Raw genomic sequence first — 23,888 nt, 5'->3', positions numbered from 1 at the left:
CTGCAAGCTCCGCCTCCCGGGTTTACACCATTCTCCTGCCTCAGCCTCCCGAGTAGCTGGGACTACAGGCGCCCGCCACATCGCCCGGCTCGTTTTTTGTATTTTTTAGTAGAGACGGGGTTTCACTGTGTTAGCCAGGATGGTCTCGATCTCCTGACCTCGTGATCCGCCCGTCTCGGCCTCCCAAAGTGCTGGGATTACAGGCTTGAGCCACCGTGCCCGGCCGGAAGGGGTGACTTCTAACAATAGTAGATAGTGTTACTGTTTTGGGATGTTGTGCAAAGAGAATTGTACGGTGTAAATAATTTTGTATCTGGCTTCTTTTCCTCAGTATTCTCTTGGTGAAATTTATACATATAGTACAGTTCATTTATTTTCATTTCTGTGAAGGATTCCAGTGAATTATCTATTACAGTGATTCATTCTGCCTGTGATGGGTAAATGGCTCTATCCCGTATTTAACTGTTAATGCATAATCCACTATTAACATTTGTCCTTTACACAGTTAGTGTTGACCTAGATGTCGAATTTCGGGTTATAAAGTGTGTGTGTGTTCAAGTTGTGTACATAAACCCTTCTATTTTTCCAAAGTAGCTGTTTATACCCCAATTTATACCCCACACCTTATGTCTCACAAGTGGCTTATGAGCATTTTTGCTTCATGTCCTCACCAACATTGGCTGGTCTTTAATTTTAGCCATTTTTGTGGGTGTGTTATGAGATCCTGCTTTGTTGCCCAGGCTGGTCTCCAACTCCTGGGCTCAAGGAATCCTCCCACCTTGGCCTCCCAAAGTACTGGGATTACAAGCGTGAGCCATTTCACCCAGCCAGAAGTCATCAAGTTTTCAATGAAAATATTGGAACATGATTGCAAGTTGAGGCCGTGGTTGGTCCCTGCATGTCATTCTTTCAGTCCATGGTCCAGAGAGCCGTTTCTCGTGTTAGACAGACACCAGGCCATCTCAGTTTAAGTGGCTGGGTATAAAAGTCTGAGGTATCTTCATATGTTGCTTTCTTGTCTTCTAGAATCTATTACTGATATTGATAACTCATTGCTGACTATCTGATTTGACTGATTTTCCTTATAAATGATTTTGTCTTTTCTGCCTAGATGCCCAAAGGATTTTTATATATATATATAAATCCTTTGCATACACACGCGCACACACACACACACACACACACATACACACACGCATGCATGCCAGGATTACGGGCTATTTTTATGTTTTAAAACCGGAAATTTTACTGTGTCTCAGTGCTGGCTATTCTGAGTTGATTTCCCCCTAGGTCCGTAGAGTACCCATGCAGCATGTGTGTCAATTCTGTTTTATCTCAATAGACCTGGGTTTTGTGTCACAGCATTTCAGTACTCCATGACTTCAGAAGTCTTCTTTGGGATTCCCTGTTACGTGTGTGTTATGTCATTGTGCCTATCTTACATAGTTTTATAAATCAAATCTTTTAAAGACTTTTGGCCTCCAGTCATATTTTCTTCCAGAATTTTATTTTCTAAAATTGAACATAATCTTCAATAGAAATGCAGTAAAATGCATACATCTTTGTTTGTTTGTTTGTTTGTTTTTGGAGACAGAGTCTTGCTCTGTCACCCAGGCTGGAGTGCAGTGGTGCGATCTCGGCTCATTGCAAGCTCCACCTCCTGGGTTCATGCCATTCTCCTGCCTCAGCCTCCCCAGTAGCTGGGACTACAGGCACCCGCCACCTCATCCGGCTAGTTTTTTGTATTTTTTAGTAGAGACGGGGTTTCATCATGTTAGCCAGGATGGTCTCGATCTCCTGATCTCGTGATCTGCCCGTCTCGGCCTCCCAAAGTGCTGGGATTACAGGCTTGAGCCACTGCACCTGGCCGACCTTCAGATGTATTTGTGTGCTGAAGTTCCTGTTCAGGTCTTTTTTGGGGGGGCGGGGGGGTTGTTGTTTTTTGAGATGGAGTCTTGCTCTGTCACCAGGCTGGAGTGCAGTGGTGCGATCTTGGCTCACTGCAACCTTTGCCTCCCAGGTTCAAGCGCTTCTCCTGCCTCGGCCTCCCAAGTAGCTAGGACTACAGGCGCCCGCCACCAAGCCTAGCTAATTTTTGTATTTTTAGTAGAGACGGGGTTTCACCATGTTGGCCAGGATGGTCTTGATCTCTTGACCTCATGATTTACCCACCTCGGCCTCCCAAAGTGCTGGGATTACAGGCATGAGCCACCACGCCCAACCCCTGTTCAGATCTTTTGCCCATTTTGATTGTTTAACAGAGACAGGGTCTCACTACGTTACCAAAGCTAGAATGCAGTGCTGTGATCATAGCTTACTTACTGCATCCTCGGCCTCCTGGGCTCAAGTGATCCTTCTGCCCCGGCCTCTAGCGTAGCCTGGGTTACAGGAGTACACTACCATGCCCAGCTGTTGTTCATTTAACAACTGGGTTGTTTGTCGTTTTATTATGATTATTTTGTAGTGTTCTTTATTGGATACATAGAGCTATAAATATATGTTTTTGTGATTAGTACCTTTATGTCTAAGAAACCTTTGCCTGCCCAGAAGTCATGAAGATATTCTTCTATATTTTCTTTTAGATGCTTTATTGTTTGCATTTGCAAATTTATGTCTATGATTCATCTTTTACTAATGTTTGAGTGTGGTTGAAATGTAGGGGGCAAGGTTATTTTTTATAATTACTATTTTTTTTTTGAGACAGAGTTTCGCTGTTGTTGCCCAGGCTGGAGTGCAGTGGTGCGATCTCAGCTGACTGAGGCTTCCACCTCCCGGGTTCAAGCGATTCTCCTGCCTCAGCCTCCCGAGTATCTGGGATTACAGGCATGTGCCACCACGCCCAGCTAATTTTGTATTTTTAGTAGAGATGGGGTTTCACCGTGTCGGCCAGGCTGGTCTCAAACTCTTGACCTCAAGTGATCGGCCCACCTCCACCTTCCAAAGTGCTGGGATTACAGGTGTGAGCCACTGCACCCAGGCTGCAAGGTTATTTTTATGTGGATGTCCAGGTGTTCCAGTCTCGATTGTTGAAAAGACTTCACTTTCTCCATTGAATTGCTTCTGTGCCTTGGTAGAAGATCAGGTAACCTTATGTATGAATTTAACAGCTGCAGTAACAAAGTACCACAGACTGGGTGATGGGTTTTTTTTTTTTTCCTATTACCCTGATCTCTGTTTTATCTTCATGTGCATTTTTCCTGTGTGCCTGTCTGTATCCCTGTATCCCCCTTTTATAAGGGCACCAGCCATATTGGATGAAGGGCCCACCCTACTCCAGTGTGACCCCGTCTCAACTTAACTCATTAATTCTGCAGTGACTATTTCCAAATAAGGTCACATTCCGAGGTACAGGGGTTGGGATTTGCACAAATGAATTTTGAGGCCACAATTATATGCCTACTAATATAGAGCATCATATATTAGTAGGCATATTTCAGGACTGTATTCTTTCCTCACACCAATATCACACTTTTTTTTTTCTTTTTTGAAACTCTGTCACCCAGGCTGGAGTGCAATGGCGTGACCTCGGCTCACTGCAGCCTCTGCCTCCTGGGTTCAAGCGATTCTCCTGCCTCAGGCTCCTGAGTAGCTGGAATTACAGGCATGCACCACCATGCCCGGCTAATTTTTGTATTTTTAATAGAGATGGGGTTTCACCGTGTTGGCCAGACTGGTCTTGAACTCCTGATCTCAGGTGATCCACCTGCCTCTCAGCCTCCCAAAGTGCTGGGATTACAGGCATGAGCCAATGCACTCAGCCGTTTTTTTTTGTTTTTTGTTTTTTGTTTTTTTTTTGGTTTTTTTGTATATTTAGTGGAGACGGAGTTGCACCATGTTGGTCATGTTGGTCAGGCTGGTTTCGAACTCCTGGACTCAAGTGATCTGCCCGCCTCAGCCTCCCAAAGTGCTGAGATTATAGGCCAATATCACACTTTCTTAATTGTTTTAGTTTTATTGTAAGTCTTTAAATCTCATAGAGGATGTCCTTCAACTTTTTTCGTCTTCAAGATTGTTCATCCCTATTGAAAAATCGTTAGTATAGGCCGGGTACGGTGGCTCACGCCTGTAATCCCAGCACTTTGGGAGGCCAGGGTGGTGGGTCACAAGGTTAGGAGATGGAGACCATCCTGGCTAACATGGTGAAACTCCATCTCTACTAAAAATACAAAAAATTAGCCGGGCGTGGTGGCAGGCACCTGTAGTCCCAGCTACTTGGGAGGCTGAGGCAGGAGAATGGCGTGAACCCAGGAGGCAGAGCTTGCAGTGAGACGAGATGGTGCCACTGCACTCCAGCCTGGGTGACAGAATGAGACTCAGTCTCAAAAAAAAAAAGAAAGAAAAGAAAAATTGTTAGTATAAAAGAAATCATGAAAGAGCACAGTGGCTCACGCCTGTAATCCTAGCACTTTGGGATGCCGCGACAGGCAAGATCGCTTGATCCTAGGAGTTTGAGACTAGGCTGAAAATCATGTTGAAACCCTGTCTCTACTAAAAATAAAAAAAGTTAGCCGGGTGTGGTAGCATGCATCTGTAGTTCCAACTACTCTGGGGACTGAGGTGAGAGGATCACCTGAGCCCAGGAGGTTGAGGCTATAGTGAGCTGTGACGGTGCCACTGCATTTCAGCCTTGGCTACAGAGTGAGACCCTGTCTCAAAAAAAAAAAAAAAAAAAAAAAAAAGAAGGAAGGAGGGAAGGAAATGTAGAAACCACATAAAACAAATGTGTAACTTAATACATCATTCTAAGACAACAACATCAGATCTACCACCAGGTCTTTTGGATTGAAGTTGCCACTGAGACTCCCCTCCTTGCATCCTATTCCAGTCACAGTTCTTCACTCCCCAGTAAGTAACAGCTATCCTGATTTTTATAGTAATCGCTTCCTTTATTAGTTGTGTCCACTTTAAAAGCTTACCTATGGCCGGGTGCGGTGGCTCACACCTGTAATTGTAGCACTTTGGGAGCCTGAGGGGGGCGGATCACTTAAGGTCAGGAATTTGAGACCAGCCTGGCCAATATAGGGAAACCCCGTCTCTACTAAAAATACAAAAATTAGCGGGCGTGGTGGCAGGTGCCTGTAATCCCAGCTACTTGGGAGGCTAAGGCAGGAGAATTGCTTGAACCTGGGAGGGGGAGGTTGCAGTGAGCCGAGATTACACCACTACATAGACATGCCCTATGTGGTGGTTCACACCTGTAATCCCAGCACGTTGGGAGGACAAAGCGGGCAGATCGCTTGAGGCCAGGAGTTCGAAACCAGCCTGGGCAACATGATGAAACCCTGTCTCTACTAAAAATGCAAAAATTAGCTGAGTATAGTGACACACCTGTCCCGCTACTCAGGAGGCTGAGACATGAGAATCGCTTGAGCCCGGGCGGCAGTGGTTGCAGTGAGCCAAGATCGTGCCACTGCACTCCAGTCCGGGTGACAGACGGAGATTCTGTCTCTCACTCTCTCTCTCTCTATATATATACACACACACACACAAATTTATGTAAAGATAATAATATATAAATATATTTTTACATAGATTTAAGTCTTTTTTTGGAGGCTTGACCATTGGTGATTTTATTTTTAGTGTGGTAAAATACATGTAACATAAAATTTGGCATCTTAATCATTTTTAAGCAAATGCTTCAGTAGTGTTAAGTACCTTCTCATTGTCAGGCAACTGTCACCACCATCCACCTCCAGAACTCTTTTCATCTTGCAAAACTGAAACTCTGTGCCTGTGAAACAGCAACTCCCCATATTTAAGTCCCTCATAAGCTACAGGTTCCCCTCTGTTCTTCTCTTTCTCTCATAATTTATCTGTAGAAGAACCTGGCTGTTTGTTCTGTGGATTTGTTCATCGTTGAGTTTTGCTGACTGCATTGTCAAGGTGCAAGTCAACATGTTTCTCTGCCATCTGAATTTCTAGCACATTGGCAACTGAATTCAGAAACAGATTCAGACTCAAGCTCAGTCCCTTGGGCAAGACAATAGGGGTCATGTAATACGCAGTATTTTCTCTTTTGAACATCAGTCTTAGCAGCATTGATGCTGAATGCCTATACCCATTAATTAATTAATTGGTGGGAAGATGATACTGTAATTCTATCATTTTTTTCATTGATTAAGTGGAACACCTTGACAAAGAGATACTTGCCCCAGGTACCATGTGGTTACCCAGAGGTATGGTTCATGTAAGAAAGGCAGAGTTGGCCGGGCGCAGTGGCTCACACCTGTAATCCCAGCACTTTGGGAGGCCGAGGCAGGTGGATCACGAGGTCAGGAGTTCAAAACCAGCCTGACCAACATGGTGAAACCCCCTCCCTACTAAAAATACAAAAATTAGCTGGGCATGGTGACGTGCGCCTGTAATCCCAGCTATTCAGGAGGCTGAGGCAAGAGAATCGCTTGAACACAGGAGGCAGAGGTTGCAGTGAGCCAAGATTGCAACACTGCACCCCAGCCTATGCGACAAGAGTGCAATTCCATCTCAAGAAAAGAAAAAGAAAGGCAGGTTCAGCCCTTGATTCTTTTGTGTTTTTATCAGTTTTCAAGGTAGTGGATTAGTTTCCTGTCACCTTCCAAAGGTGGTTTGGTAGGACGCGTTTGATGGCTTCAATGCAGTGCAGTCATCACCATTATCGAAGCTCAGATTGTCTCATCTTTGGCAAGTGGCAGCCTCTTGAGATCTGAATCCCTCGGACACAGCCCTGCTGGTCTTCGGCAGCTCATGTTTTAGGCTTCTTTCATTTCTTTCTTTCTTTAGACCTGGAATTGGCCATTTCTACAAAAATAGCCCTGGTTCCTTTTAGTGAGAAGCTGCAGGGTTTTTTTGTTTTTGTTTTTCAGAAAGGGTCTCATTTTGTCACCCAGGCTGGAGTGTAGCGGCTCAAACATGGCTCACTGCAACCCTAACCTCCTGGGCTTAAGGGATCCTCCTATCTCAACCTGCCAAGTAGCTGAGACTTGCAGGTGCACACCACCACGCCTGGCTAATTTTTCTATTTTTTGTAGAGATGGGGTCTCACTGTGTTGCCCAGGCTGGTTCTGAACTCCTGGGCTCAAGTGGTCCACTTGCCTCGGCCTTCCAAAGTACTGGCATTACAGGTTTGAGTCACTGCACCTAGCCAAGAAGTTGCCTTTTAAGACAGTAGTCTGTTTCTGGAAGGCTCATTACTTCTGGATGGTTATTCCTGGGATTTTTCAGTAGACAGAGCTAGGAAATATCTCTATCAGTAGATAGAAAAAATACCTTATGAGTTCATGTTGATACTTCCAGTTCAACATATGGACCTCAGAGATTTTCCTCTTTTCTGTTACATCTTTTTTTTTTTTTTGAGATAGTCTTGCTCTGTTCCCCAGGCTGGAGTGCAGTGGTGGGATTGTGGCTCACTGCAACCTCTGCTTTGCAGGTTCAAGCAATTCTCGTGCCCCAGCCTCCCTAGTAGCTGGGACGACAGGCATGCACCACCACACCCAGTTAATTTTTGTGTTTTTTGTACAGATGGGGTTTCACCATGTTGGCCAGACGGATCTTGAGCTCCTGGTCTCAAGTGATCCACCTGCCTCAGCCTCCCAGAGTGTTGGGATTACAGGCGTGAGCCACTGCATCTAACCTCTTTTTCATTACATCTCTGTCTCTGTTCTCAAGAATCTAGTTCTCAAGGTTAATAGAATCAGACTATCCCATAATTACCGTTTGTTTGATCTCTGTTACATAGGCAGCACTAACACCAGAATAACACCGATGTCGCCATCACCAGTCATGTGACTGAAACATGAGGACTGCCCTGCACGCGCCCCTCCACAGCCTGCTGATCTAACAGCCACGCCCTGCGTCTGTTGTTTGAGTCACCATGGTGTTACATCCCGTGCTGTCCCTTCTCTGCCTTCTTGGTGTTGGTTCTGCAGGCGACTGCCCATGTGGCGCCCAGCCCCATCCTCTGTTCGCGGCTCTCTGCCACTCTTGTCCAAAGCTCATTCTCTGTAGGTTCCATGGGAAGGGCTCATGGGAACATGATCCTCGACCTCACGCTTGCTGATCGCGGTTTCTTGTGCCTTTTGTAGTTGATGGTTTTGCTGGTTACAGGATTCTTGGTTGACATTTCCTTGAGTGTCTTAAATAAGTTATTCCATGTTCTTCTGGCAGAGAGTTGCCAGATTTAGCAAAAACGAATAAACAGGCCGCCCCAAATATTGTGTGGGTCATTTTTGTACTGAAAACATGATTTGCTGGGCTAGGAGCAGTGGCTCACGCCTGTAATCCCAGCACTTTGGGAAGCTGAGGCAGGCGGATCACGAGGTCAGGAGATCGAGACCATCCTGGCTAACATGGTGAAACCCCGTCTCTACTGAAAATACAAAAAATTAGCCGGGCGCGGTGGCGGGCGCCTGTAGTCTCAGCTACTCGGGAGGCTGAGGCAGGAGAATGGCAGGAACCTGGGAGGCGGAGCTTGCAGTGAGAGGAGATCGTGCCACTGCACTCCAGCCTGGGCGACAGAGCGAGACTCCATCTCAAAAAAAAAAAAAGAAAAAAAACCAAAAATTAGCTGGTGGCGGGTGCCTATAATCCCAGCTATTCGGGCGGCTGAAGCAGGAGGATCACTTGAGCCTGGGAGGCAGAGGTTGCAGTGAGCCAAGATCACACACTGCACTCCAGCCTGGGCAACACAGCAAGACTCTGTCTCAAAAAGAAAAAAATTTTTGTTGTTTATCTGAAATTCAAATTTAACTGAGCATCCCATATTTTATCTGGCAACCCTATTCTGGCATAAAGCATTGTTATCCAAGTCTGATGATAATCTAATTTTCTATCTTCTTCGATGCCATGGTTTTTTTGTTTTGTTTTGTTTCTTTGTTTTGTTTTTGTTTTCTGATGTCCAAAAGATGTTCTTCTTTTTCTTTAAAACGCAGTAATTTCACTAGAATATCCTGATGTTGGTCCTGCAGTGCCCTATAGTTGGAACAGAGCCCTGCTCCTCACCACGGCCTTTCTGCTCCCACCAGCTCCCTGGGCCATCCTCCTACTATGGACCCCTCCTTGGCCACACTCGGCCGCCTGATGTTGGAGGCTCTTCCAGCCTGGAATCTTTCTGTGGCTCCCACATAGCTAGCTCTCTTCCTTTGAGTCTTAGCTTCAGTGTCACTTTTCAGAATAGCCCTTGGTGCTGACCCCCCTCTTCCAATGCGACACCCCCATGAGTATGTTTCTCAGCCTCTTGTCGGCTCCTCTCCTGATGCCGCCACAGTCTGTGGTGATCTTATTTACTGTCCAGTTGTCTTTGTATCTTTTCCATTAGGACAGAAGCCACTTGAGGGCAGGCCCCATCTGCCTTGTAAAGGGCCTGGCAGGGAGTTGGCCTCCCCATAAACTTGAGGAGTGAATAAAATATTGCAGGTAAACCCCAGTGCATGTGAAATGTTATCGGTGACCGTAACTTTTGTGCTTTTCAGTTCGTTTGTTGTCTTGAATCTCAGGGACATGGGCCCGGATGGGCCTGAATCCTCAGCCGCACCCTGGCTTGCTTGTGTTCTGCCTTCTCATATGGGGCCGCGGCCACCCCAGCCATCGTTCCCCTTGTCTCCTCTTCTGGGAGGCAACTGCTCATGGCTCAGGTCCATCGTTCTATTGGGTTGTTTGTTTGTATTCTTCAACTTTTTGTGTTAGGGTTCTCTAGAGGGACAGAACTAATAGGATAAATGTGTATATGAAGGGGAGTTTATTAAGGAGTATTGACTCACGCGATCACAAGGTCCCGCAATAGGCCGTCTGCAAGCTGAGGAGCAAGGAAGCCAGTCCCAGTCCCACAGCTGAAGAACCTGGAGTCCGATGTTGGAGGGCAGGAAGCATCCAGCACAGGAGAAAGATGCAGGCTGGGAGGCTAAGCCAGTCTAGTCTTTCCATATTCTTCTTCCCACATTTATCCTAGCCATGCTGGCAGCTGATTAGACGGTGCCCACCAAGATTGAGGCTGGGTCTGCCTCTCGCAGTCCACTGACTCAAATGTTAATCTCCTTTGGCAACACCCTCACAGACACACCCAGGAACGATACTTCACATCCTTCAATCTAATTAACACTCACTATTAACCATCAAACTTTTTAGTCTTTTATTGGGAAATACAAATACAGGTTGAGTGTCTGTAATCTAAAACTTAGAAATCACAAACGTTTCAAAGTTCGAGACTTTTTGAACACTGACATCATGATGAAAATGACCTTAACACTACAGAAAATGTGCAGAAACACCATGTTGAGTGTGCGATGGGCTTACTGAAGAGCTGCAGCAGCGGGACTTGTAACAGAGAAAGAAACTATGGCAGTGTACAAAATCAGAGTGATGTGTAAGACAAAAACCATTGTTAGTGAGGCAGATGGCCCTGGAGGAATCATTCTGAAAAGCATCTGGCAGAATGCCTCTCCTCCCTAGAGGACCACTTCCTGGTCCCTCAGCTTCATCTGAGGTTTCTTCTCACCTAAAAATGAAACATGGGCCGGGCGCAGTGACTCATGCCTGTAATCCCAGCACTTTGGGAGGCCCAGACGGGCGGATCACGAGGTCAGGAGATTGAGACCATCCTGGCTAACACGGTGAAACCCCGTCTCTACTATACATAGAAAAAAAATAGCTGGGCGTGGTGGCGGGCCCCTGTAGTCCCAGCTACTCAGGAGGCTGAGGCAGGAGAATGGCGTGAACCTCAGAGGCAGAGCTTGCAGTGAACCGAGATTATGCCACCGCACTCCAGCCTGGGCAACACAGCAAGACTCCGTCTCAAAAAAAAGAAAGACCAGGTGCAGTGGCTCATGCCTGTAATCTCAGCCCTTTGGGAGGCCGAGACAGGCAGATCACTTGAGGTCAGGAGTTCAAGACTAGCCTGACCAACATGGTGAAACCCCCGTCTCTACTAAAAGTACAAAATTAGCCAGGTGTGGTGGCACAAGGCTCTAATCCCAGCTACTTGGGAGGCTGAGACAGGAGAATCACTTGAACCTGGAAGGCGGAGATTGCAGTGAGCCGAGATCGCACCATTGCACTCCAGCACGGGCAACAAGAGCGAAACCCTGTCTCAAAAAAAAAAAAAAAAAAAAAAAAAAAAAAAAAAAGAGCCTGGCGCAGTGGCTCATGCCTGTAATCCCAGCACCTTGAGAGGCTGAGGCGGGTGGATCACGAGGTCAGGAGAGCGAGACCATCCTGGTTAACACAGTGAAACCCCATCTCTACTAAAAATACAAAAAATTAGCCGGGCGTGGTGGTGGCGGGCACCTGTAGTCCCAGCTACTCGGGAACCTGAGTCTCGCTCTGTCGCCCAGGCTAGAGTGCAGTGTCACCATCTCAGCTCACTGCAATTTCCTCCCCCCAGGTTCAAGCGATTCTCCTGTCTCAGCTTCCCGAGTAGCTGGGATTACAGACACCCACCACCATGTCCGGCTAATTTTTGTATCTTTAGTAGAGACAGGGTTTCATTATATTGGCCAGGCTGGTCTCAAACTCCTGACCTCGTGATCCACCCGCCTTGGCCACCCAAACTGATGGGATTACAGGCGTGAGCCACCGTGCCTGGCCTCCTGCTAAGTTCTTATATGTGAATAAGTGTAAGAAAATGATTGCTTATTGAGCTGGGCGTTGTGGCTCATGCCAGGAATCTCTGTGTTTTTGGAGGCCAGAGTAGGAGGCTCGAGTCCAAGAGTTGGAGACCAGCCTGGGCAACATAGTGAGATCCCATAACTTAAAAAAACAAAACAAAACGATTGCTTACTGGTAGCATATAAATTTAGTCAGGAGTGATGGGAGTGGCAGACAACCACAGATTGTCCACATGGATGGCTAAAACTTTGTTTTGTGCACAACATTTTAGAAATCCTGTGTGAAATACCTCCAGGCTATGTGTATAAGGTGTATATGAACCATAAATGAACTTCGTGTTTGGACTTGGGTTCCATTTCCAGGAACTCTCATTATGTATTTGCAAATATTCCAAGCTCTGAAAGGCCCCAAAATCTGAAACACATCTGGTCCCAAGCATTTCAGATAACGGATGCTCAACCTATCCAAGCTGAAAGTTCTTAGAACACACAGGTGGGTTTAAGAAGTCGTGTTTGAGCTGAGCCCATCAGCCCTTCCACGGCAGTCACTGACTCTCAGGGACCAGACCTTATTGTTGGTTGTCTTGTCTTGTCTTTTCTCTTCTCTTTTCTTTTCTTTTCTTTTTTCTTTTCTTTTCCTTTCCTTTCTTTTCTTTTCTCTTTTCTCTTCTTTTCTCTTTTCTTTTTTCTCTTCTCTTCTCTTCTCTTTTCTTTTGAGACAGGGTCTCGCTCTGTCACCCAGGCTGGAGTGCAGTGCACGATCTTGGCTCACTACAGCCTCTGCCTCCCGGGTTCAAGCGATTCTTGCACCTCAGCCTCCCGAGGAGCTGGGACGACAAGTGTGCACGACCGCACATGGCTGATTTTTGTGGGACCAGACCTTATTGTTTTAGTTTTGCCACCATTGTGTGAGTCCCTAAGTAATATAATGTGGTCTTGCCGGTTTCTGAACTTTATAGAAATAGGATCATATTGCTGTATTCTGTGTTTTACCGCTTTGTCCAGTAGGGCGTTGTCAGGATTCCTCTGGTGGCTGTGTTAGTGCCCGTCTGCTCACTTCCATTGCTGTGTCCTGCCCCATGGCTTGGAAGCCAGCGCCCCATTAGCCCTTATCCTAGTGTGGTGTGTGCTCAGGCTCTTGGCAGTTTGCTGTCATAAACAGGCTGCCCTGTGTGTGTCAGAGCTCCTCTGGTGCAGGAACATTACCTGAGATGGACTTGTTGGGTCTTAGGTGTATGTATCCTCTGCCTTTTAGATGAAGATGAGGTGTTTTCCAACGTCCCCATGCCAGCTTCTCCAGCAGCCTCCAAGCATTCCACCTGTTCCAGCGTCCTTACTCTCATGAGGTTTTGCACCGGACTCCTGCGCCTATTCCCGTCGGGCCGTCATCCTGTGTCTCTCTGGCCAGCGGGGAAGCCCGGTGGCGTTGCTTGGGTGTTCGCAGTTGGGATTTTTGTTCACATCTTTTATCTTTCTGTTGATGAGTGTTGTTCTCATCAACTTGTTGGAATTCCCTGCACCCTTTGCTGTGTCCACCACAGTGGCTGTCCTTCCAGCTCTCTTCATACTGTTTTGATTAACAGAAATTCTGAACTTCACTGAACTTCAGAGTGGTCCTCTCCCCTCCCCTCCCCTCCTCCTCCCCTTCCCTCCTCCCCTCCCCTCCCCTCCCCTCCTCCTCCTTCCCTCCTCCCCTCCCCTCCTCCCCTCTCTCTCCTCCTCCTCCCCTCCTCCCCCCTCCCCTCTACTCACCTCCCCTCCACTCCCCTCTACTCCACTCCCCTCCCCTTCTCCCCTCCCCCTCCCCTTCTCCCCTCCCCTTCTTCCTTCCCCTTCTCCCCTCCCTGCTCCACTCCCCTCTCCCCTGTTTTGACAGGATCTTGCTCTGTGACCCAGGCTAGAGTGTGGTGGTGTGATGTCAGCTCACTGCAACCTCCGACTCCTGGGCTCAAGCGATTCTCATGCCTCGGCCTCCTGAGTAGCTGGGACTATAGGCGTGCACTACTACCCCTAGCTAATTTTTGTGGTTTTGTTGTTGTTGTTGTCGTTTGTTTTTGAGACGCAGTCTCACTCTGCCGCCCAGGCTGGAGTGCAGTGGTGCAATCCCGGCACACTTCAAGCTCCGCCTCCCGGGTTCACGCCATTCTCCTGCCTCAGCCTCCTGGGTAGCTGGGACTACAGGCGCCTGCCACCATGCCCGGGTAATTTTTTTGTATTTTTAGTAGAGACGAGGTTTCACCATGTTAGCCAGGATGGTCTCGATCTCCTGACCTCGTGATCCGCCTGCCTCTGCCTCCCAAAGTGCTGGGATTACAGGCGTGAGCCACTGCGCCTGACCAATTTTTGTATTTTTTAGTACAGAAGGGGTTAGTACAGAAGGGGTTTGTCCATGTTGTCCAGGCTGGTCTCCAACTCCTGGACTCAAGTGATCCACCCACCTTGGCCTCCCAAAATGCTGGGTTTACAGCCATGAGCCACCGCGCCCAGACCCTTACATCTTTTCTTATTGCCTTCTATACTTCCCAGTTCTGAGGCTATGAAGATCCTTCTACAGCATCTTCTAAAAGCAGTATTGTGTGTCTCATGGTTAGATCTGGAACCTGTCTTTTCTGAGCTTCTATGTCACACGTCTGTTTCATCCTCCTAACCCAGGACTGGAGTTGCCCCAGACATGACAGGGGAGTTCCCATAAGGGAGTGTCCCAAACCCTCAGAGAAGGGACCAGTTGGGATCCCAAAGAAGCACTAAATGCCAACTCAGAGCATTAATTAGGGGAACATTGGCATAGAGAGCTGCAGCTGGCCTGGAAACCCACAGTAAGGGACAAGGTGTTCTACCCGGGTGCCTCGAAACCGACAGTGAGAGACAAGGTGTTCTACTTGGGGGCCTGAAAACCGACAGTGAGAGACAACGTGTTCTACCCGGGTGCCTCGAAACCGACAGTGAGAGACAACATGTTCTACCCGGGTGTGCCCGCATTGAGGGGCCAGGGTATGGGGTTTATGTGCAGGTTTAAGGCATTGAGTTCCAGGCATGAAGAGGCTGCGTCTAGATCTGCCATTTGCTGCTCCACAGTCCCTGGGGCCTCAAGTTCCTCATCTGTGACATTGGGGTTGTGGTGACCCTTCTCTCCGAGGACTGTCGTGTGGGACAGCAGTCCTGTCCTGTGCAGTGGACCTCAGAGGGCACCTGCACTGTTCCCAGCATCCTTCATTATTATAGTCTCTCAGCCACTCTTTGATACCCACTTTTTATCCCCATTTAAATGTCAGGAAATGAAGGCCTGTTGATGGCTCTCAAGGGGATTCCCAGACCAGCAGCATTAGCTCAGCTTGGAACATGTGAGAAATGCACACCTGAGCCCCCCAAGACCTGCTGAGTCAGCGCCTGGAGGGGGAGCAAGAGAGGACCCTGCCCCCAGTGCTTAATCTGCCTTCCAGTGATTCTGACGCTGTAGCACTTGAGAAACACTGAAGGAACTTTCCTGGCATTGGAACCTGGGTGTACCTGACTCAGGCCCATTCTTCTACAACCGCCCTAAACTGCCAGCCACTTAGCTTTTGAATTAGGTAGAATGATGTTATTTGAGGAAAGTAAATTATTTGTCCCCTGAAGAAAAGTGGGCATGCTTTGCTTATGCTCCCTCTTTTTCCTACACGGGGACCACGGGGAGGCCAGACCCCTGGTGATGTGGATATGGGACCCTGAGGTCCTCATCTCAGTGGTAGACTGAGCTGTCCTGTTTGTTTCTTGCAGCTGCTCAGATGGAAGATAAAAAGCCCTTTATCCTCTCTTCCATGAGGCTTCCTCTCCTGGACACCAACAGCAAGGTAAACCACATGGGCCAGCCCAGGCTGCCGCACCACACCACAGGCAGCTGCAGGGTGTGGCCAGACCGTGCTGTGAGGTCACCCACCGACCAGGCGGCCACCACCCTCGACTGGACTGAGCTTGGGAACAAAGGACGACAGTGTGCCGTTCAGCGTGTGGCTGGTGCTTTTCCCACACCTCACTCAGGAAACAATCCCCAAGACCACCCCACAATCGCACCTTACAGGCCCGCGGGTCCCCAGCCCTCCTTCAGGCTCAGTGATTCTCTAGAAGGACCCGGAGCTCACGGTGCTGCTCTGCTCATGGTGATTGCAGCGAAAGGATGCAGGTCCACGTCCAGATGGTTGGGGTGCCTGGGACAGAATCCAGGAGGGCCCACACACAGAGCTCCCAGCCGTCCTCCCCTGGGGTCGCGGACGGCGTTAGACCCCCGCCCCTCCTCGCAGCAGCAGTGTGAGTCAGCGCACACAGAACATCAGAACTAGGGAAGCTCCTGCCTTGGGGTCTGTCACGTGGACCCGGTTGGTGCCCTCATGCCTGAGCTGTCTCCAGCCCCTCTGGAGGTGGAGCTGATGCCACGTGGCCCATAGCCCCCACCTGTCACATGAGACCATCTGGTGTGGCCCAAGACCCCAGGTGGACAAGAACATTCTTACCAGGCCAGATATTTGGGGCTTAGTGATGACCTCCCAGTACCCCAGGGCAGAGGCCAGGCCTGTCTTTGGGTGGGTGGATCTTTGCGAAAGTTAGGACTGCACTCAGGTTACCCAGGGGCTGCTGGCTTGGGTAGGACCTGCTTGCTACAAGGGGAGCAGAGACCCCCAGCCCTCTGGGGGCTGCTCCAGCCTTTGTACTGGGCCTCCTCTTGGGGTCCTTCTGTGAGACTCTTGTTGTGTTTCCCCAGAAGCTACTGAAACGGACCCCATGCCACATCTGTTGCGGTGCCCCTTACGTGTCCCACACACTCCCCAACGTTCAGAGCTCTTCCCAACATGCCCCGGCAGGGTTTTTTGGTCCTTTTTGGACGCCTGCAATGCCAGGTGGTTAAACACACACAGTCTGGGCAGTCTGGGACCAACCGGCTCGCTCCTCCACACCCACCCTGTTCCCTGAGATAGCACAAGGAGGAAGTGCTTGGAGAAGCCTCCTTGGGGTGGGGACACTGGACCTGGCAGCTGAAGGGGCAAAGGCATGGTCGCGATGCTGGAGAAAAGGATCCCCAGGGAAGCAGCATAGGCAGAAGCCATGGCTCAGGGGAATGGCTGGTTTGGCCACATTGGCCTGGCTGTGCCTTCGAGTCACCAGGCATAGTTACTGGGTGAGGCTGGACATGCAGGCTCAACCCTAGGATTGTTTGGGTGATAACTGCAGCTTCAGGGACTAGATTTATGGTGCACACAGGAAACATGGGGATCACACGAGAGAAGCTAGCTCGGAAGGACATCAGCCCCATCCCCTGAGGCCAGGGTGAGCCCCGGAGGGAGGGACGGGTGGAGCCTGGGAAGGGCAGCCGCCGATGCACAGGAGGCGGAGGTTGGGGGCAGGGTGGCTTTGGGAGGAGCCCTCAGCAGAGGCGCTCTGGGAGTTGGGGTGCAGCTTGATGGAAGTGGATAGAGGAGGGAAAGTGAGAGAGATGCTCCCCTCTGGCAGCAGGGGAGGGAGGAAGGGGAACTGGAGGAAAGAATCCTTCCCTGTGGACCTGAGCACATCCACAAGCTGTGGGAAGACTGCCTTCAGGGGAGAATGGGCCTCCACACAGCCTAGGGACAGAGAAAAGGGCAGGCGCAGGTGGGTACAGGTACGTCCAGCTACAGGTGTGGGTGCAGACCCAGGTAGGCAGGTATAGATATGGGTGTGAGTGCAGGCTTAGGTGTGGATGCAGGTAAGTATGGGTATGGGTGTGGGAGCAGGCATAGTTGTGGATGTGGGTGCAGGTATGGATGCAGGCACAGGTGCAAATGCGTGTGCAGGCATAGGTGTGGGTATAGTGTGGGTGTTGGCGCAGGTATGTGGGTACAGGCCCAGGTGTGGATACAGGTAGGTACAGATGTGAGTACAGGTGCAGGCCCAGATGTGGGTGCAGGTAGATCCAGGTACAGATGTGGGGGTAGGTCCAGGTACAGGTGTCAGTGTAGCTGCAGGTGCAGGCACATGTGTGGGTGTGGGTGGGAGGAAGAGTGAGGTTCCTCTCTTCTGGCTGGACTGGCATGGCAGTCTCTGCATCCCCTTCCTGATCTCCCGTTTGTTCTGGGCAGGTGAAGCGGGCAGTCGTGCAGGTGATCAGTGCCATGGCCCACCACGGCTACCTGGAGCAGCCTGGAGGTGAGGTGATGATTGAGTACATCGTGCAGCAGTGCGCGCTGCCCCCCGAGCAGGAGGTAAGAGGCTGCCACCTTGCCTGCCTCCTAGGCCCACGCTGCCCCTGACCTGTGTTAGGCACTCTCGTCAGGAGCCTCTGGCCCGGCAGAGGGTGGATGTGTGGGCTGCAGTCTGCGTGCGGAGGTGCCCTCTGCTGTCTTTTGTTTGTTAATAGAGACAGGGTCTTGCTCTGTGGTCCAGGCTGGAGTGCAGTGGCTATTCTCAGGTGTGATCATAGCACGCTGCAGCCTGGAACTCCTGGGATCAAGCGACCCTCCCGCCTCAGCCCCATGAGACTGCAGGCACACGCCACTGTGCCCGGCTCCCTCTGGTTTCTGAGTTAGAGCCTCTGCACTGAGCCAGTCCTCTCGGCAGCTCCCAGGACTCGGAATGCAGAAGCAGGAAATAGAGAGTTTGTCCTGTTTGGGGCTTTTCTATTTAAGAAGTTACTGTACAAATACCAGTTTCTTCTTGAAGGAGAGCAAGTGGCGAAATAACCCACAGATGGTCTAGACAGCCTCTGTCACCCTGAACTGCTGCCCTCTGGCTGCTGAGCACGTCTGCACTCGAGTCCCTGGCTCTGGGTCTGGTTCTTCAAGTTGGCAAAGCTGGTCTGTCCACCGAGGCCAGCTGAGAACAGAGAGGCCGCCCTCCTTGTGTTCTCGTGACCATCACTGTAGTGCCTGCTATGCCCCAAGTGGGATACGTGAATTTATCTGGAAACATCAGAGCCCGGGGAGAGTATGCTGTGATGTTGCCTCTAAGTGCGTGGTCGTCAGTGAGGAAGCTGCGCACGTGTCTGTTCTGCAGGCCCCAGCAGGTGGGCCACCACCAGCTCAGCTGATTCTGACCTCAGCATCTTCACAGCAGCTCCATGGGTCGTTAGGCATGACCTGGAGAGCCAAGGCCTCTGTTTTAGTCTTTTAGTTCCCAAAGTTTGGGAGTTGGAGGTTTCTTTGAATATTATAAAACATTATTAAGGTTTTCTAAAACCAAAAGAAAAACCATTTTGAATAGATGGAATCTCACAGACTCAAATATTTTTATCTATATAATAATAATTATTGTTATCTTTGAGACTGGGTCTCGCTCTGCCACCCAGACTGGAGTGCACTGGCGAGATCACAGCTCACTGCAGCCTTGAACTGGGCTGAAGCGATCCTCCTCCCTCAGCCTCCTGAGTAGCTGGGACTACAGGCTCATGCCTCCACATCTGGCTAATTTTTTATTTGTTGTAGAGATGGGATCACACTATGTTGCCCAGGTTGCTTTTGAACTCCTGAGCTCAAGCAGCCCTCCCACCTTGGCCTGAAAAAGTGCTAGAGTGACAGGTGTGTGCCACGACACCCCAGCACTCGTGTTTTAACCACAGCACCTTGCTGTTTCTGTGGAGCCTCTCAGTCTGCATTGCTTTTTGTGTGGGGTTCAGTGTAACGACCTTTCTGCTTTTGCATGTTTCAAATTATTTGTGATAAAATGTTCAAAAAGCAAAGCAGGACATGTTGCTCTGAGACAAGTGGGCCTTGGGGTGTTCGCCAGACACACTGCAGAGGGGGTGAGTGGCAGCGGCCGGCCCTGTGGTGCCACTGGGTGCTGGGCTCTGTGGTGCAGCCCAAGGGGTGGCCAAATGATTCTGGGGCAGTCAGGTGCAGGGCCACTGGGGAGGAGAAGACAAATCCAGGGAGTCTCACCTGGATGTAGATTCCCCTTCAAGGTTTTTGGAGAAACATGAGTTAAAGATTAGAATTAGTTATTATTTTGCCGTTTTATCTGTATTACCCCACCTAACTTTCATTTTTTTTTCCATTTAAATTTTTTTTTTTTTAATTTTTTAGAGACAAAGCCTCACTCTGTTGCCAAGGCTAGAGTGCAGTGGCACGATAATGGCTCCTTGCAGGCTCAAACTCCTGGGCTCAGGCGATCTTCCTGCCTCAGCCTCCCAAGTAGATGGGACCACAGGCATGCGCCAGCCACCATGGGTGGCACTTCTTGTGCCCATTTTCAAATTGGGTTGTTTTCTTATTATCAAATTTTGAGAGATCTTTCTATATTCTGGGCACAAGTCCTTTGTTGGATTTATGGCTTATAAATATTTTGTTTTTTTTTTTTTTTTAACTTTTAATACATACTGTTTTGTTCTTGAGTAGAGACAGCCTGTGTTCCCAGGCTGATCTCTGACTCTTGACCTGGAGTGATTCGCTTGCCTCAGCCTCCCAAAGTGCTGGGATTATAGGTACGGGTCACTGCGCCTGCCCATAAATACCGTCTTACAGGTCTGTTGCGTTCTTGTCTTTTTGCTTTCTTAACCATGTCTTTCAGAGAGCAGAAGTTTTAATTTTCTTTTAATAGCCAGTTTACTTGAGATGGAGTCTCACTCTGTTGCCCAGGTTGGAGTGCAGTGCTGCAATCTTGGCTCACTGCGACCTCCGCCTCCCAGGCTCAGGCAATTCTCCTGCCTCAGTCTCCCGAGTAGCTGGGATCACAGGCATGCACTACCACGCCTGGCTAATTTTTTGTTTTTTTAATTTTTTTTAGTAGAGACAGAATTTTACCATGTTGGCCAGGCTGTTCTTGAACTCCTGACCTCAGGTGATCCACCTGCCCCGGCCTCCTAAAGTGCTGGTATTACAGGTGTAAGCCATTGCGCCTGGCCTAAAAGTTTTAAGTTTTAGGATTCACATATAGGTCTATGATTCATTTTTAGTTTTTTTTTTTTTTTTGAGATGGAGTCTCTTCCTATTGCCCAGGCTGGAGTGCAATAGTGTGATCTCAGCTCACTGCAACCTCCACCTCCTGGGTTCAAGCAATTCTCGTGCCTCAGCCTCCCAAGTAGCTGGGACTACAGGCATGCACCACCACGCCAGGCTAATTTTTATATTTTTAGTAGAGACAGGGTTTCACCATGTTGGACAGGCTGGTCTCAAACTCCTGACCTCAGGTGATCCTCCCGCCTCGGGCTCCCAAAGTGCTAGGATTACAGGCGTGAGCCACCGTGCCCGGCCTTTTGAGTTAATTTTTGTTAAAGTGAGGTGTGCTTGAGGCTCGTTTTTTTGCATGTGAATGTCCAGTTGTCCCAGCACCACGTGTTGAGAACACTCTTCTCTGTACATTGACAAATTGCCTTGCATCTTCATCAAAAATCAGGCAACTGTATAGATTATCTCTAATGCTCCAGCTCCGCTCGTCTGCGGAATCTGTCATCATCTGTCATCAGTACCCCACTGTCTTTCCATGGCTTTATGTTAAATTCTTTTTTTTTTTTGAGACAGAGTCTTGCTTTGTTGTTACTCAGGCTGGAGTAAAATGGTGCCATGCTGGCTCACTGCAGCCTCCACCTCCCAGTTCAAGCAATTCTCGTGCCTCAGCCTCCTGAGTAGCTGGGATTACAGGCGTGCACCACCTCGCCCATCTGAGTTTTGTATTTTTAGTAGAGATGGAGTTTCACTGTGTTGGCCAGGCTGGTCTCGAACTCCTGGCCTCAAGTGATCCACCTGCCTCGGCCTCCCAAAGTGCTGGGATTGCAGGTGTGAGCCACTGTGCCTGGATGCTTTATAGTAAGTTCTGGAGTCAGGTAATGTGAGTTTTCCATCTTTGGTCTTTTTTGATCATGTTTTGGCTATTTTAGTTCCTTTGCTTTTCCCTGTAAATGTTAGAGTCCTCTTGTTGATAATATTCAGTCTTCCAATCCATGAAAACAGCACGTTTCTACATTGATTTAGGTCTTCTTCGATTTTGTTCACCAGTATTTTGTAATTCTCAGCATGTAGAGCCTGTATATTCTGGTATTTTGTTAGATTTTAAAAGCTATTTTGTTTTTACTGCCATGGTAATGGTACAGTTTTGTTCGTTTCAATTTCTAAGTGTTCATTCTTAGTGTATAGAATATACAATTGATTTTTAGATATTACCGTGTATCCTGTGGCTTTGCTTTTTTATAGATTCTTTGGGATTTTCTACATAGAGCATCATGTCTTCATATAGGCAGTTTTCTTTTATTTGTAAATCTAGATGACCTTTCTTTTTTCTTGACTCACTGCATTGGTGAAGTCTCTAGTGAGAGCAGCCACCCCTGCTTCGTTCCCATGAGGGGAACATACTGCCTTTTACTATTAAGAATGCTGGGGGCAGCCGGGCACGGTGGCTCATGCCTGTAATCCCAGCACTTTGGGAGGCTGAGGTGGGCAGATCATTCAATCTCCTTGAGTTCAGGAATTCAAAACCAGCCTGGACAACCTGGTGAAACCCCATCTCTACAAGAAATACAAAAATTAGCTGGGTGTGGTGGTGCGTACCTGTAGTCCCAGCTACTTGGGAGGCTGAGGCAGGAAGATCACTGGAGCCTGGGAGGCAGAGGTTGCAGTGAGCCAAGATCATGCCACTGCACTCCAGCCTGGGCGACAGAGCTAGACTCTGTCTCAATAATAATAATAATAATGTCTTTGCTAATCTCCTGGACAACTTGTTGCAGTTTCTCCATCAGCAGTTTCTGCTGCACCGTGGTATTTTTGTTGTGGAGAAGACTTCTTTCCTTAACCCTCAGGAACCAACTTCTGCCAGCTTCCAGCTTTTCTCTTCCAGCTTCCTTACTGCTCTCAGCCTTCACAGAGTTGCAGAGAGTTGCTCTGGATTAAGCTTTGGCTTAAGGGAATGTTTGGCTGGTCTGATTTTCTGTGCAGACCAGACTTTCTCAATGTCAGCAGTAAGGCTGTTTTGTTTTCTTATCATTCGTGTGTTCACTGGAGTAACACTTAATTTCCTTCAAGAGCTTTTCCTCTGTATTCATGACATGACTGACTAGCACAGGAGGTCTGGCCTTTAGCCTGTTTCAGCTTTTGACATGCCTTCTCACTAAGCTTAATCAGTTCTGGCCTTTGATTTAAAGTGAGAGATGTGGGGCTCTTCCTCTCACATGAACACATAGGGGCGATTGTAGGCTTTTAATTTGACTAATTTCAACATTGTTGTGTTTCAGGGAGCAGGGAGACCCTAGCAGAGGGAGACAGGTGGGGAGTGGCTGGTCAGTGGGTCAGGACACCCAGCATTCATTGATTAAGCCTGCAGTTTTATACATTGCAGTTCATAGCACCCCAAAACAATTGTGATAGTAACATCAGAGATCTCTAATCACAAATCACCATCACAGATATAATATTAATGAAACAGTTTGAAATATTCCAAGAATTAGCAAAATGTGACACAGAGACACACACCAAGCACATGCTGTTGAAAAAGGCGCCATAGACTTGCTGGACACAGGGCTGCCCCAGACCTTCCACTTAGTTAAAATGCAGCACCTGTGACGTCCAGTAAAGCAGAGCTCAGTGAAACAAGGTCACGCCTGAATGGACTTGCTTGCTTGTTTTTATTGACACATAATAGATGTCCATATACTTGGGGTACATATGATAATTTAATACATTCATATTATGTGTAAAGATCAAATCAGGGTAGCTGGGATATCCACCACCTTGCATGTTGGTTTTTTCTTTATGCTAGAAGCATTCTAATTATTCCTTTCTAGCAATTTGGAAATGTACAATAGATTATACTATAATCTATAATCTATAGTAGGGTAAACTATAGTCATCCTACTGATCTATAGGATACTAGGTCTTTTTTCTGAATATATATTTGTACCCATTAATCAGCCTCTCTTCATACCCCCACCTTCTACCCTTCCCGGCCTCTGGTAACCACCAGCCTACTTACTGTCTGTCTCCATGAGAGCCACTGTTTTGCTCCCGCCTGTAACAGGTTTTCATTGACGCCCTTTATCAGCTTGAAGAAATTTCTTTCTATTTCTAGTTTTCTAGACTTTATTATGGATGTTATGGATTGATGTCAAAATTGAAACAGTTTTAGCCGGGCGCGGTGGCTCACGCCTGTAATCCCAGCACTTTGGGAGGCCGAGGCGGGCGGATCACAAGGTCAGGAGATCGAGACCACGGTGAAACCCCGTCTCTACTAAAAATACAAAAAATTAGCCGGGCGCTGTTGTGGGCGCCTGTAGTCCCAGCTACTCGGGAGGCTGAGGCAGGAGAATGGCGTGAACCCGGGAGGCAGAGCTTGCAGTGAGCCGAGATCGCGCCACTGCACTCCAGCCTGGGCGACAGAGCGAGACTC

At 48.5% G+C, this 23,888-nt stretch overlaps 1 protein-coding gene across 8 annotated transcripts in view; it reads left to right on the top strand.

The window, feature by feature from the left end:
• Positions 1-23,888, top strand: part of MROH1 (maestro heat like repeat family member 1) — a 120,014-nt gene that overhangs the window by 62,167 nt on the left and 33,959 nt on the right. For 7 of the 8 annotated variants that reach the window (XM_050800819.1, XM_050800822.1, XM_050800820.1 and 4 more), the window contains 2 exons: positions 15,333-15,406; positions 17,663-17,785. In XM_050800819.1, the coding sequence (XP_050656776.1) occupies positions 15,333-15,406; positions 17,663-17,785 (197 nt within the window). Of the gene's footprint in view, positions 1-7,714; positions 8,185-15,332; positions 15,407-17,662; positions 17,786-23,888 lie in introns of those variants that run through there. The other variant, XM_050800827.1, reaches the window with a different exon arrangement.

This window comes from Macaca thibetana, chromosome 8, assembly GCF_024542745.1.
Source record: "Macaca thibetana thibetana isolate TM-01 chromosome 8, ASM2454274v1, whole genome shotgun sequence".
Classification (NCBI taxonomy): domain Eukaryota; kingdom Metazoa; phylum Chordata; class Mammalia; order Primates; family Cercopithecidae; genus Macaca; species Macaca thibetana.
The sequence above is the reverse complement of the archived record's forward strand: the minus strand, read 5'-3'. Positions and strand labels throughout refer to the sequence as shown.